General features: G+C 36.4%; 1 protein-coding gene across 1 annotated transcript; it reads right to left on the reverse strand.

Annotated features, from left to right (window-relative positions):
• Nucleotides 1–355: 355 nt before the first annotated feature.
• Nucleotides 356–7,629, reverse strand: arrdc3a (arrestin domain containing 3a). Its single transcript, XM_007253865.4, has 8 exons — nucleotides 7,138–7,629; nucleotides 4,451–4,532; nucleotides 4,189–4,336; nucleotides 3,778–3,880; nucleotides 3,393–3,649; nucleotides 2,574–2,736; nucleotides 1,948–2,090; nucleotides 356–1,678 (listed from the first exon to the last, which is right to left on the reverse strand). Exons 1-8 carry the CDS (start codon nucleotides 7,415–7,417, stop codon nucleotides 1,610–1,612), a joined length of 1,245 nt encoding a protein of 414 aa, XP_007253927.1. The 5' UTR covers nucleotides 7,418–7,629; the 3' UTR covers nucleotides 356–1,609.
• Nucleotides 7,630–15,915: the final 8,286 nt, after the last annotated feature.

Genomic DNA, 15,915 nt, shown 5'->3' on the forward strand with positions numbered 1-15,915 from the left:
CTTCCATCACAGGCAAGGAGGAATGTTGTGGCGGATAAAGTCTGATGAAGTCTGCCAGAGCAGTAGGACAAAAAGGGAATGTCTACTATGGTCTTGGAAAGCTGCCTCACCTTGCATCTCCATGTATCCTCTCTTTCTGCTCATCTAATCTACTTATTTCTCTCACCTACAGCCTTTTTATGCTTTTTTAAAACAGTGCAATTGAATAAAACATAGTCGGTTTTATCTATCTATCTATCTATCTATCTATCTATCTATCTATCTATCTATCTATCTATCTATCTATCTATCTATCTATCTATCTATCTATCTATCTATCTATCTATCTATCTATCTATCTATCTATCTATCTATCTATCTATCTATCTATCTATCTATCTATCTATCTTGTTTTTGTTTCCAACCATTTGGCAAGTGAGAAGTTCTCCTGAGACTGAGTGCTTTTTTTAGGCAGTGCTGTATAGAAGCCTGCGCTGCATTACACTACAAATAGAAAGGCAACAAACTGTTCATTCAGGCCATTCGTGGGCAGCCTGTTGGGTCCCACCCTGTTTTTTTTTTTTTTGTCTTTTTTTATGTCTCCACCCTGCCTACACATGCAAGTGGCAAGCACTCGTCTTTTGCTTCTCCACCACAAAACATGCGCTACAACAGAAACACCAAGCAAACGAAGGTTGACTTAAAGGCTTCCTCTATGTTTAGAACTTAATGTGAGTGGTGTCTGTGTTAACAGGAAGGAAACAAAAGAAAACCACGCTCATTCGAAGTCATACAGGCAACGATGGGAAGGCAATGAAAAGCCTCCAGGTGGTGTAGAGCCGCCAGGCAGTTTGTCATTTGCATGTCCTTAAGAGGAAACGCAATTAAGAAAAAAACAGAACCACCTAAGAACCGCTGAAACTAGATCAGAGCACAACAGTCTGTTTTTTTCTTCTTCTTTTCGCTTCTGAATCTAGTCTCTGCGTTGTTCGTAGTTGTGCGGATGAAGCAAGACTAAGTTATAAGCCTGCAATCACTTAGTCATATTATCAAGACGACAACAAAACAACGAAAATAAGATAAAACAAAATTTAGTGATTTTAAAACTTGCAGAGTCCCAGAACTCAAGCAAAAGAAACAAAATATAAGTGTGTGCAAAAATCCACAGCTGAGGCAGGAGGATGCTAGTCTTCTCTCCATTGTACTGCAGGTGGTGGTTATAGTGTTTCCTTGGTGTACTTCTTCTCTTCTTCTCTAGGTCTAGAGTCTCTAAATAGCTTCACACTACACAACCATGATTTGTGCCACGGTTGCAGAAAGAAGCGTGAGGACAACAAAAAAACTAGGCTGATGAAGCCCTGGCGGCTCGGTCCGACCAAGGGCATCTGTCCGCAGGGTTCGACAACTATGAGCATTGTGACCACATGACCCCTACAGCAGGCAGGAAGTGAGGCGGCGGCAACAACGACGACGACGACGACTTCCTGCTCCTTTCTGTCCTTTCTCCTGCACGTGTTTGTTTTCTCCCAACGTCGACAGCGGCGCACACGCGCTTGTTGTCGCCGGGAAAAAAACAAAAAGACGGGAAGTTTGGAAGGCCCGACTGCTCTGGGCTGGAGTTGTGAGCAGCTCAGCGTGATGGGCACGTGTCTGGCCTGCGCTCCTCTGTCTGTCTGGGTTGGTCTGGATTGGGATCAATCTAATGGGGGAAGACACAGAGACAAAGCTATTTAGACACAATGCCAAGCAACCAGGGTTTTACAAAAGACTGCTGAACTCTTTAATGTAATGACATTCCAATATCCACAGAACTTAAGGTTAGGTAAGGTTGTAGGATATTTAGTAATAACCCAGTTTATTATAACCCATTATGTCTATATCTTGAACCCAACTCTAAGTAACCCAAACCAGCTAGCTGTAAATACTAATGCTAAATATATTCACATGTAATATATTATAAATATATACCTCAGAGTACGGAGGAGGAGGCTGGAAGCGGAACTCTTGGATGTAGGCAAACAGTGGGCCATCAAAGTCCTCACGGCCTGAGGACACCTCCAGGCAGCTTTGTCTTTGTTCCTCTGTGACCACCTCTGCGTAAGCTGGGGGAGCTGGGGGAACATCAGTACAGGACACTGTGTTAGAAGCGTTGCCATGACAACCACAGCAGCTGTCACATGTGTGAGCAGCTTATTTCCCCCACCTCCTCGTTTTGGCATGGTTAATTGAGAGGGTGTTTTTTTAGCAAGAAGAAAATCCCTTAATATTTATCACTTCACCATGACATTAGTGCACGTTTCCAAGAAGGCTGTGTAATGTGTATAAGATAATTTCACTCAAGTTTTTTTAACCCCTTGTATGTTCTTGTTTAGCCATTATTCCTAATGCAGAGACTATTGGGAATTTTTTGGTAAATAATTAAAGTGTATTTATCAAGTGAATAATTGAATTTTGTGCTTACATACAAAGTCTAGCTGGGTAAATAAGACGTTTAGAATAAGGTAAATTTAAACTTAAAGACAACTAATTAAAAATAATTGTATATTAAAAGCAACAGTCTGTAACTTTATATTATCTTAGAAAATTATGCTCACCTTCAGGCCTCTCTGGAAGGGTCAGTCCCAGCCAGCTCATGGTCATGCTGCACTGGCTACTGACAGAGGACGTCCGGCTGCCGAAAGGATGGAGGGGAATGGTGCCGATCACCAGGGGCAGGTTGAGGGACAGATTCATAGCCCCTGGAATGTCCACGTACACCTATGGAAAACAAGCAGAGACAATGGGTCAACCACAGACCACAGACACCTTTAAATACATAATGTTGCACACGGACTGCAGATTTCTTATTAGATTATTACATAACACTCATTTGAAACAGTGCTAGACATGCCATACAGTCAGTTTCAAACCTGACAGACTCTTGGGGTTATTGCAAAATATTCCAATCATACTGATATACAGGTCAGGCTAAGGATGACTTGCTCTTAAACAAAGTACAAGATGGCCAGATTGGTTCACATGGTTAATAGGTCATTAACATGCGCTGGCCTAAATTTCAACTGATATTTTAGGCTGATCCTCTTATCACCAGGGGATGGCATCATCCGAGATGTTCATACTGTCTATAACCGTGCCCTAAAGGTCAAAGAGAGGCTTCCAGTAAAGAACTGCATTAAGATCTTTCTACTTTCTACTATAAAATATGTGTTCTTTAAAAAAAATTTTGACAAATAAGGCTTAAACAGGTTTCATACATAGAGGATCATCCAAGATCCAAATTGATTGAGATATTGCTCAAAGAAAAAACTATTAAGCCTGGTAAGATCCATTAAAAAATCCCTGGTCAATAAAAATCCTGAAACAAAAAGAGGAACAAACATGAAAAATAAGAAAAAATGAGGTTCAGAACTTACCATGAGTGAGTACTCCACCCGAATGATGCTGCAATCCAGGATGGATGGCGACACAGGGGGGATCTTCAACATTTTCCCGTTCCACGTCTCAGTCTTCCCAGAAGACAGTGACTCTCCTCGAAGGTTGGCTACCAGTTGCTTGATTTCCTTCATTTTCCCTTTGGCAAAGAAGGTCTGAGTTTGGTAGATGGCAGCTTTTGGCACAACCATTCGGGAAGAGCAGTTCTCGATCTCTGCGAAGATCTGAATGGATTCGCCTACAGGAAAGAACACAAGATTTAGCTGATGTGGCCTTTCTGAAAACAAATTTACCAAATGTGTCACTAAGGTTAAGGATGTTAAAAATCTTAGCTAGTAATTGTTATTGTGGGAGATGGTTCTTTACCTGGGGTGTAACCCTTTCTTTCGATTTTGGCACTTAGGGAGATTGGACCTGAGGTGCAGAACCAGCAGCATAGCGTCTTGTCTTTCGTGCCTGCCTGTGGAGACTGCAGAAAAGAGAGAAGACAAGAAAAATACCACATTATTAATACCTGTGATATTTTACCTTTTGTATACCATTCTCTTGTGTGCCACTGTAGTTACAAAGTAATTCATAGTAATTACTAAAATAATATTGACATTATTAAACAAGTAAGAATAGGGTTTAACAGTTTTCTTCTCCAGAGCATATTAGTTATTAATCTGTACTGAGCACATAAAGTTTCAATAGTTACATGCAGTCAGAGAGATGACCATAAAGTAATAACACAGATGCCCATAAGGAATGTGACTATGAGAAAAAGCAGACACTTACCAGCAGTAGGGGAGTGTTGATGTCGATGTGTTCAAAGACGGTGAACTCTTTCTTGGTCTTCATGGGCAGAAGCCAGGGCCTGTGCAGCTCCGCCTTTACCCAGTAGCGTACACTGCCATGCTTCCCTTCAAAGGAGGTAGCCAAAGGTCTGCATGTGGAAAAGATGAGGTCAGACTTTGGTTAAATGTAGTAAGATACTCATCACCAGCTTATTATAAAAGGTCTTTTCAAACTGAATGTGAAACTTTATGAAGGTACTCACGTTTGTGGAAGCTCAAAGCTAAATGCATACTCGTGTCTTCCTGAATGAATGGTGGTGAGACCTTCCTCGGAGTTATCATCGTCTGAAAGAGAAAAGAACAAAATTCCAAATACATGTATACCTTACCTGAGAAAGTGCTATACAATGACACAAAATGTGGGACATAATGTCAATTGTTTACAGCACATTTGATAAGACAGTAAGAGTAAGAACAGTAAGAACCCCTTTTTTGATTGTCTGTAGAGTATGATGTAGGATAATACATTTTTGGGTTTGTGTGTGTGTGTGTGTGTATTTTGCTTTCTAATGAAATTATTTAATTTTTAAATCATATTACTAAAAAGTTGCTGTAAATGTTTGTACATTTACAGTTTGTAGATGTAAACTGGACTTATTTTGAAACAATCTTATTTAATAAAATATACAAAGGAATAAAGGAAATGTGTGTCTGTAAATATGTGGGAAATGTATGAAACCTCATTTAATGTCACCTTGCTCAACAAATAACCATAATTATAAGCCCTGTAGAAGCTAATACTCAAACATTAGACAAAATGTGAGGAAAAGCTGTACTATAGTGTTAAATGGCTATTTTTATTAGCTGTAGTTTTGTTTTTAGTCATTTTATTGAGTCTCAGCTTTAAAATATTCCTTCTAATAAAGATTAAACGTTGAAAAGCTACAGTTTCACGTTTGTTAAATATCTGTAGCTGGTTTCCTTTCCGCCAGCTCAGCACTGGCGAAGGCAGCGCCGTGGTAAACAAGCGCTGAGCTGTCAATCACAGGCAGACTCGAGCAAGAGGAGACCGGCCTAAACCAGCTCGCGCCGCCTCGCTCATTACGCATTCACTGCAACCTAGCCTGCTCGCGCTCTCACTGAGACAAGCCCCTGTACCGGCTTGTGCGCGTGTACTGCGGCGTGGACCCTAAGAGAACACACCCCACCGTTTCAAAATTACACCCCAAATTACAAATTACATGTGAGAAAGAAGAAAAACAGACAAAAAACGAGACAAGAAACCGACATACTATCCAAATCTCACCTTTATTGTTAGTAAAGCACAAGGTATTATTACAGACTATTCACGGTGCAATAATTAATTGCAATTACAATAGAAACAAAAACACAAAAGAAATAAGAGCAAAATAAAGATTAAAAAGGCAGCAAGAAAATAGATCAACAAATCAACCAATTACAGAATCATAATATCAAGTGATCTGGTACACAGGATTTGTACATGCAACTTAATTTAACTAATCCCACTGACTGATAATAAAACAAGATATTTTTATTTTTATTCAACACATAGAATAGCTGGATGTGTGCATGCATGCACAACTGCGTTCAAACTAAAATAGATTCACACTGTAAAGTCCATGCATTGCTCATTATGAGAAATGAATGTGTTTTTGATTTCTTTTGTATATTGTTTTGTTGTTGTTTTTTCTGCAGAGCTGTGCAATGCTCTCTGCACGACCATGGAAGTAGCTCTAGAAGCTCTAACAGTTGCAAATCTGTTGCAAATCGTGTCTTCAACCTTTACAACTTTAGTGCACGACAAAATGATGATGCATGATTTCAATGCATTCACTCAAAGGCGGGGAAAATGTAAAAAAAAATAAAATAAAATACTGCAAAGGTGTCAAAAAAAGCCACAAAAGTTGCAGCTGTTCCCACCTAGAGTTCGGAAATCCAGGTCCATAAATTAAAAATCCATCCCAATATTTTTTTTATCCAAATGCTTCAGCGCAAGAGGAACAAAATCCTGGGCCCATGCAGTTGGAACAAAATCCCGAAAATGAATTTTACTTTTCTGGACCTGGATTACCCCAGCTCCATTCCTAGCAGTTTATTCAGCACGAGCGTGAAGTCATCACCGTGGACACGTGCGAGCATGAACCAATCAGGAACGAGGAGGAACAGACGCTGCATCAGAACAGGATTGAACCGCTTTTAACAAAGGGTGGAAACTGAAGACAACCGAGGCTAAAACAGCCATTAAGCCTCTTAAATGTGGATATATTTCGGTTTAAATAAGAAATTCGCTGGTGTTTCTTAATGAAAAATCATTCTGTGCGAAATTAAAATGTTTTAGGGCGAAATCGACATAAAAACAGACGAGAAGTCTTGTTGTGTCCATTCATTCAGCTAGCCACTTCTTCTGACAGTTGTGTCCAAAGTCTCAAAACAAGGACTGTAGTTATCTTTTCTAACGTTAGTTAGCTGTGAAAAATCTTAAAGCTACATGTTTTTGAGAATTTATGAGACTGTATGAAGGAATTAACTATTAGGCCCGATGAATGCATTTGTAGGGAGGATAGATTAGATAGTTACAAGTGAATGTAGGCTAGTTAACCTCCAATGTGTCAACCAAGTCTGACCATCGCAGCAAAATAGCTACATTGAATAAATGTTAATTTTTAAGGTTGCATTACCAGTTTAATATAAACAGCAACCTACATATTAAACCATAAGGATGAATTAATGTTTAATTGATATAACAATGGTGTGCACAAATAAATCTATTCATTACGTTATGTTGCAATGTATTATAGAGATGGAAAATGAGCGTTGATTCATTTAACATAGTTTTGCTATCTGTGTGCATCCATTGTAACATAAAAAATAATTCTAGAAAAAAAAAAGTATTAGCCAACCTATATATTTAGAAAAAACGCCTGCTTACCTCTTTCATGGCCAATGAGGATGTCTCTGTGGTTGAGATACTCCACTTCTTCTGTGTAGTTCTGAGTGTAGGCAGTGTTGGATCCAGCATTTCGCGACTCCGTCCAGCGAACTTTCGCAAATCCTTTAGCGTGGATTTTGAGGGACTTGACACGGATCTCTCCTGTCACTTCAATGATGACCCTTCCTGAGACACAGTCCCCGCTGGAGAAGACGGGGACATTGCTGTCGTTGAGACAGTCATAGCTTACCACGAAGCTCTTTACCTTTCCTAGCACCATGGTGGCAAGAAAATTAAAATGTGTATATATAAAAAAAAAACAGTAGAAAACAATGAAAAAGTCTATGAAAATAATCTCTTATGAAAAAAGCGAGTTTCAACACTGTTCAGTGTCATTGATGTGCCAGAGCTGAATAACAGCAAAGGATGCTGTTATCGCGGCTCCACACAGCCTGTGGTTGGTCTGCTAAGAAAGACGGTGGAGTTTGCTCAGCCGGCTCACTTTAAGCCATGGCTTTTGAGAAAAACAACCTACTGCGCATGCGCGCGCCGCCTTCACTCCGCCTTCAGGAGTGGGGAGGCTGGAGCTGCTCTCTGTGCCACATTACAGAAACTTTACTTAGGAGGACCTGCTGCTGCAGAGAGCCTGCCTTACAGACAGGATTTCTACAGAGAAAATATACGTATTTATAAGGTTTCACATATTGCTAAATAAATGATGCAGGTGCAAATAAATGGTACGTTAAATACGTCATGTGTATTTTTTACAATAGGCTAAATTAAATAAAGTGCAGAACAAATGTTGCATATTGTTTGACTGAGTTTCTTGCAGAGGATTTTTTCAAGTGTTTTCTTAGAAAACCTTTTTTGCATATATATTTGCATATTTGATGCATATTATGCATTGTGATATGTCTATTTCACCAATAGTTATAAAATGCCCACACTACAGAAAAAAAGTGTCCACCATTGACTGGATCTCCTATCAGGAATAATCATTGTTTAAAAAATGCATTCATTTTCAGATTATGTTCACTGAAAACAAAGTATTTCATTTGATTTTATTTAATTTAGTGAATTAATTCTATTATATTAACGCAAATATTGTAAAAAAAAAAAAAAAAAAAAAAAAAAAGACCTAAAATGCAATGTGATTGCCTGATGCTGCGACTGATGCTGATAGATTTCTTTCCTCAGAACAAAGTTTTTTTGTTTTTCAAACCTGGATACTTTATCCTCACAGCTGGACCTGCTGTTTGTACCGCTGACTTAATGCACCACCCAGCGGCAGCACGCGGAACCTTTCTTCACTCTGAAAGACTCGCTGCCATGTGCTGCCACCTGTTGCGTTTAGAACAAAAAAGCGCAGACATATTGAGTGGTAATATAAAACATACGATTTTATTTGGCATTTAAGTACTTTTTACACGAATTAATAAAAAACTGTGGAATATTATTTTAATTTATTTAATAAAAAATAATGATTGGAACCCATTTCTATTAGATCATATTACTTTGGACATTGAATATCCTTTTTATAATCACTGAGATATCAAAATAACCGCTTATAATATAATTATAAATAATTCATAATAATGGAATTACTTTCAAAACAACAATCATGATATTTAGTGTTTTTAAGCGTTGTTAAAAACATTTAAGGTTTCCCGTTTAATGAATAAGACTAAAAAAAAGGGTTGACTACTGCCGCCCTCTATTGGTTATATTTAGTTATTACCGCTAGGTTGATTAGATTCATAATAACGCCATGTCATTTGGTCCTAAAATAATAATGAAGTATCAAAATGAACACCATTTAAAGGATTTTTGATATATAAATCCTCAGCTTCTTTACTTTTTCAGTAGATCCACCCACAAGACCTGGTTGTCACTGGCTTCTTTTGTTTATAAGCTTAAGTTAAAAACAGACACCAAAAATCTTTAGCAATAGACAAGATTTGGAACAGATTTGGGCCAAGGGAGAAGAACAGTGTAATTTGTTCTAATTAATATACATTACTATGTAGAACTCAAACCAAGCTAATTCAGTAAACTACATTTAAATCTGGTGTTAAATGGACATTTGTTAAATGGACATTTGTTAAAATGAGGCACTGGGAACTTTAAAAGTTCTCAGGAAGTTTAGTAAAAAAAAAAAATTTATACACACAGTATCTTAAGGTTGTTTTTCGGGTACCGCCATCTTGAAATTAATTTACATTAAGTTGACTAATGAGCATGAACAAATAGGTACGATAGGGGAACTGATTGCTACATTAATTCAATTGTGCATGAATATTACAAAGATATTTGCAGCAACAGCTGGAATTCATGCATTTCCAAAATAGTGATTTCTTTGCATGGGCACACTATGCCCCTATCTCTTGCATTGTAATCCTGTTGGGAGCATTGGCTAAAAGCACTGTATTTCAGAACGCTAAGGGAGAACAGTGGTGGACTATTCAACAAAAGTTCAACAAGTCTACTTCACACCATATTTCTCCTTTAATACAGAGGCTCTTGTCTGGCAGTGAGCACACATTTCTTTCAGAAGAGCTACAATAGATTAGTTCCATTGAAAACATAGTCATTTAAACTTTGTACAGTGTCAGAAGGTAGTTGGCCTCGGTGTGTTGTGAGAGGGTGTATTCAGAGTTACACATACACAATGTAAAAGCAACAATGGTGTCTGGCTTTTAGGATCCAGTCTTTCAGACTCAACCTCAAGAGACCTTTTACGTGTATGGTAGCATGTGTAACGCTTTGGTTGCAGCTGATGTTAAACAATCTTCTGGTGTTCAATGGTTAGGAATGTGAGTGGGAGGGTTTTTTTTTTGTTTTCAGGATCAGATTTCTCGCTTGTTGACAGAATTTCCTCCACAGACACAGAATAGTATGGTAGGTGGAATACCTCAAAAGCTGAACTAAACTGACAGGTCAGTATAAGTTGACTCATTTAAACCCAATACAGTACACCTTATTTTTTATTTTGTTCACTTATTTATTTCACTTATTGTCCACTTCTAAATAATTGTGTTATTCTATATGCCACAAATGCAGTATGTGTGTGCACTAATTCATACTTACATTAAATATAATGGCTAAGCTTCTATATGCAGCATCCTGCAGCACATTTGCCCACAGATGTTGCAGACTCATAGATCGGATCACAATCAGAACGTGGATGCTGGGCCTATGCTTTTTTCTGCCCAAAGATGTGCCCCCTCTTAGAGTCTGTCAACAAGGCAAAATATTTTTAAGTGCATCATAGAGGCATGACTAGCAGTAAACAATCCCCCACCAAAATGAATGCTACGCAAATATAACCGTTAAGAAGGGCAGTGTGAGAAGCAATTCTACTTGTTACAAGACCCAGATCACAGACCACACCTGTAATCATTTATATATCTGTCTGAGACATACTTGTATGCTGAGTTTTGCAACAATTTGTTGTATGTTTTTTGCTGTCACAAGAGTATGCAAAGTGTAATAATATTAATAATAAAAGTATTTTTTATGTTTTTACAATAGTATGGAAGAATCTCTACAGCTCATTCAAATAAATTATAATAAATGTGAACTAACAGATCTCTTACACAAACTTTTTTGGGTATATGATAAGTATGCCATATTGGATAAAATACACAATGACATTTTTAGTGTGCCATAAGCTTTATGTTGTTAAATTTTTTATAGTACGGTTTAATAAACAGTGCCTGTGTATTCTCTGACAACGAAAATCAGCAAAACATGATATTTGAACATTGTTTTAAACTACATTAAACTGTTAAAATACAATTTCAGAGCACTACAGAGCATTGACTGGTGTGTCACAGCAGGACCGCGTAGGGTACTACAATCAAAAGTGTTACAGTACCGAATACTACATACTGGGCAGTGTGTAGTATGCAGTACATACTAGTGCAGTATGCAGTACGCAGTATAGTAGTATGCCATTCCGAATACAGCCAATGAAAATGAAGCCAAAATCTTCCGCCATTTTGGCGATTCAGAGACCAGAGTCTGCGCAGTAGAGACCAGAGGAGGGAGAAAGGCTGTGGAGAGACCGCCTACTCATTTAAATAACCACGCCCCTGTGGGCTGCCTCGCGGTCACAGACTGCAGAGCGGGGCGGAGCGGAGCTGACGGTCTGTTATTGGTCCCGCCCATAACCACACCTTTTTTGAATAGAGCTGAATAAAGTTTTAAAAACCGAATTCTGTGGGGATATAAAAATTTGACAATATAAGCAGAGGTTACTCTAGCTGTTGCATTTAAATAATGGAGGTAGAATTACAGTATATTAGAAAAAAACGTGATTGAAAGTTGTCTGTTTTGCCATTGAAACCTATGGGGATGGGTGGAGTTAGCTTTCTGCAGCCGAACAGCAGGGGGCGCCCGACCTGTGGTGGCTTCACTTTTAAGAGACGATGCTCTGTCCAGCTATATACAGTCTATGGTTTTCAGCGTTAACATCCAGTATTAACTCATTATCTGTATTATTTAACCTTGAGGTGCCTTAATTGAGCGTTTGGAGGCGCTGCTCTGTAATGAAAGTACATTTTTGGTGTTTTGAGGTTAGCAAACAAATCGTTGGTGGCTAAACAGTCCGATTAGCTACTTAACTACTAAGCTAATTAACCTAAGATAGCTAGATAACCTAAGTAGCTAACTAACCTATTTGGAAGCTGTTTGTTGTTGCTAACTAACTATAAATCGTGTTTTCTTTTGATGTTTTGGTTTTATATAACCAAATTTGCATAACACCCTTTATTTTACACCGACTTGTGTCATACACAGCTATTTTTAGCATTATTTATATTATGGCTAAAACTATGGTTTATACTATGCTGTTTATACTATGGCTCACTGTATCCAATATTTTTTTATTCTGTGTAATTGAGTTTAAAAGCTATTGAATTTAAAAATGTATATAATTTAATAATTAGTAGAATTGGCAGTGTATCCAAATTTTAAAGAGTGTGTGTGTTTATTGCCACCTAGCTGTATCATACACACTAGTTTTTATTGTTCTGTGTGATTTGGTGTAAAAGCTATTGAATTTTAAAATATATACAATTTAATAATTAGTAGAATTGGCAATGTATCCAAATTTTAAAGAGTGTGTGTGTTTGTTGCCACCTAGCTGTATCATACACATTTATTTTTATTGTTCTGTGTAATTCGGTTTGAAGGCTATTGAATTTTAAAATATATAAAATTTAATAATTAGTAGAATTGGCAGTGTATCATAACTATAAAGAGTGAGCATGTTTGCTGCCACCTAGCTGTAGCATACACACTTATTTTTATTGTTCTGTGTAATTCGGTTTGAAAGCTATTGAATTTTAAAATGTATAAAATTTAATAATATGTAGAATTGGCAGTGTATCATAAATATAAAGCGTGTGTGTGTTTGTTGCCACCTAACTGTATCATACACACTTGTTTTTATTGTTCTGTGTAATTCGGTTTGAAAGCTATTACATTTTAAAATGTATATAATTTAATAATTAGTAGAATTGGCAGTGTATCCAAATTTCAAAGCGTGTGTTTGTTTTCTGACACCTAGCTGTATCATACACACTTATTTTTAGTGTTCTGTGTAATTCGGTTTAAATTCTATTGATTTTTTAAATATATAAAATGTAATATTCACTAGAATTGGCACTGTATCCAAAATATAAATGGTGTGCGTGTCTGCTGCCACCTAGCTGTGACATACACAGTTGCTGAAATGCTATTGAATTTGTGAATATATAAAATATAATAAAAAATTTGAGCATTTTGCATAATATTAATGGGTGTGCAAGTTTCCTCATGACTCAAAGTATACATCCCCGTTATTCTGATGTGTATGAACCCTAAGGATATGGAGCTATTGGTGTTTTTTTTTTTCTTAAAGCCATCTATTCTTATGTGGGAACATTAATAGGCATTTTTATGCACTGAAGTGATTTGGAGGTAAATAAATGAGTGTGTACAGAAGTAGAGGTGGTCTAGAAGTACATGCATTTTATTCTGACAGGAAAAGCGCGCTTAGTTTTTCGGTATTAACGCTAAAAGGGCGTTGCGCAAATTTCACCCAAACAGTAAAAGGAAGGGTGTGCGTCACTCTCTGTGGTCGTACTGTCCTGATTATGTAAGTATCTGCTGGCTACCATCTTCCGTTCAGAAGTTATTAGAGCCGAAAAGTCGAATATCAAAAATGAAACTTTACCGTGGTGAATACACTTCATGCGAATATTTGCTGCTGGTGGAAAGGGATTTGAATCCACTCCATCGCTATTTGAATTAGTGATTCGAATCATCTTTTGTGAATTTTTTTTTGGCTGATTGGATTTGTTTGTTTGAATTATTTTAGATTAATCACTTTAGTTGTTAAGATCTTTTTAGTGGTTCGTTTAAGTGACTCGAATCAGCTGTTCGGATCTTTTAGTGATTCGTTTAAATGATTAGAGTCTGCTGTTCGGATCTTCTTAGTGATTCATGAGTGATTTTAATCTTTTTTAAGGCTCATTTGAATCTCAAAAATATTTGAATCACTGATCCGAATGACCTGTAAAAGATTCGGATCACTGATTCGAATCTTTCTCAGATAAGATTTGAATCACAGACTCAAATACATTTTGAAAGCGGATTCCAATCTTTGTTTTTGTTTTTGTTTGAATCTTTTTCGGAAGTCGTTGCAGGGGTACTCATTCCCGCCTACGGAGATCTACCACCCTGCAAAGAAACGATTTTAATTATTTTAAAAGCAATTTGAATATTTTTGTAGAAGTTTTTGAAATGCTTTCCAAAGGCAACATTTAGCCTTTTCAATACAGATTTAAATCTGAATTTTTTTTTTAAGCATTGTAAATTTTAGAATAAATGTGAATCATTTTGACTTGACATTGAGACTTGAATCTTTTCAAAAGCATTTGGAATATTTTTTAGAATTGAATGTATTTACTCCAGTCCCTTTCAAAATTACTTTAAAACATTTTCAAATGTTCGTTTTCAGGTGTGATTAGAATGTTCTTAAAGAGTATACAATGCTTAAAGTGTTTGGAATTTGTTTGGTTTAAATTCCTTGTTTCCTTCGTTTCAAGGCACTTTCAATAATGAATTAAGTATATTTCACTTGGACTTATATTATTCAAAATTTGAACTGTTTGAATCATTTTCAGGTAAAGTGGATCCTCGTCAACAGTGTTTAATTAATTTTCAATTTGGATTCTTTTAAAAAATTATTTCAGAAGCTACTTTAATCGCCTCTCCAAAGCAAACATTTTAAAGTTTGACTTGTGTAAAAGCAACATGAATACATTTTGAAAACTATTTACATTATTTTCAGAAAGTGATTGAAATGTTATCAGACACATTCAGGATCCTTTTACACAGTAATTAGATGCTTTCTTCAGTGTTTTTATGTTTTAGAATCATGTTTTCAGTAATGATGATTTTTTACGTTTTTTTTCTCTTTTGAAAATATTTATTACAATTATTTTCCAAGGTAAAGTAAATCCTTTCCCAGAATTATTTGAATCTTTTCAAGTTTCTGATTTTGTTTTCCTTGAAAGGTGTTTTGAATCCTTTTCAAAAAGCATCTGGGTATTCTTTGTAGAAGCATATCTAAATCCAAGAGTTTCTTGAATCCTTTTCAGAAGGAATTTGAATGTTTGTAATCTTTTTAACAACATTTTGAAAAAGCATGTGAAAGTTTGGATATTTATTGGAGATTCAGGGATTTTCTAAAGCTACACATTTTTTCTTATAAATCTTTAACCCTTAAAGAAAAAAATGTAATCTTTTTCAGAAGTATCTTTCTTTTTTCTGTATAATCTTTTTTCGAAACATTTGGAAGTCATGTACCAACCTGACCTGGGGATGCTGTGTGTACAGAGATATAGGTAAACTACACTAGGTTACGTTAAACTTAAGACTAAAATACGAGTCAACACAATCTTTATTTGCTATACAGATTTTTATTCTGTTTCTCCTGATACAAGTAATAAAGTTTTAGTTTACAAATTTGTTACATTAGTGTCATAACATTCCATATAGAGTATGTTAATTGAGCTGCTGCCAACTCTCCTTTAAACTAATGTTCAGTTTTACATATTCTATAGTAATATTATAGTATAATACATACAAGAGAAATGGTTGTTAGTTAGGGCTGAGATCACTAGCCAAGGAAGTGATTTTGGCACTTACGAGGTCCCTTCTTGGATGTGTCTGTTAAGGCTTAAGATGAATTAATACACCCTTTACATATGAAAGCTAAGAAAAAGATAAGAGGCAGTGAAGATAATAGTGGTGTTAACTGTACTAAAAAAGGCTTTTCATTTTGTTTTACTTCCTATTCAGAAAATGAACACAGATTATGGACAAACGGCTCAGTTTGTTCTGTATATGTAGAATACGTATTTTAAAGTTGTGCATAAATAAGCCTATAGATATATCAGACATCTTTTCCCAGTAAATGCAGAAGCTTAAGTTAATTTTTATATCAAATAATACTAAGTCTAGAATTTCTAGAAGTTGATATTTTGTGTACTGGTTTATTTCAATATATTTCTTTGTATATTTCTTTGTATATAGTGTTTACAGTAGGGCTGCAACTTTGAATATAAAACGATTATTTTGGTAGTCGACTAATCTGATGATTATTTTTTCGATTAGTCAGCAATTATTTCTACCGTGTCCTATAAAATCTCTAAAATAACAGAAAAGCAGCTGAACATGATATAAAACGCACACAAATGTCTAGATGTTTAAACATGGAAAGTTCTG

The sequence above is a fragment of the Astyanax mexicanus genome, chromosome 22, assembly GCF_023375975.1.
Source record: "Astyanax mexicanus isolate ESR-SI-001 chromosome 22, AstMex3_surface, whole genome shotgun sequence".
Classification (NCBI taxonomy): domain Eukaryota; kingdom Metazoa; phylum Chordata; class Actinopteri; order Characiformes; family Acestrorhamphidae; genus Astyanax; species Astyanax mexicanus.

Bases quoted from the DNA above. Each gene is read 5' to 3' on its own strand.
- arrdc3a (XM_007253865.4), bottom strand. From the start codon at position 7,417: ATGGTGCTAGGAAAGGTAAAGAGCTTCGTGGTAAGCTATGACTGTCTC. The intron at 4,533-7,137 runs GTAAGCAGGCGT...TTTCTCTTTCAG, and splicing joins CCTCATTGGCCATGAAAGAG to ACGATGATAACTCCGAGGAA. The intron at 2,737-3,392 runs GTAAGTTCTGAA...TGTTTTCCATAG, and splicing joins GGGTGGAGTACTCACTCATG to GTGTACGTGGACATTCCAGG.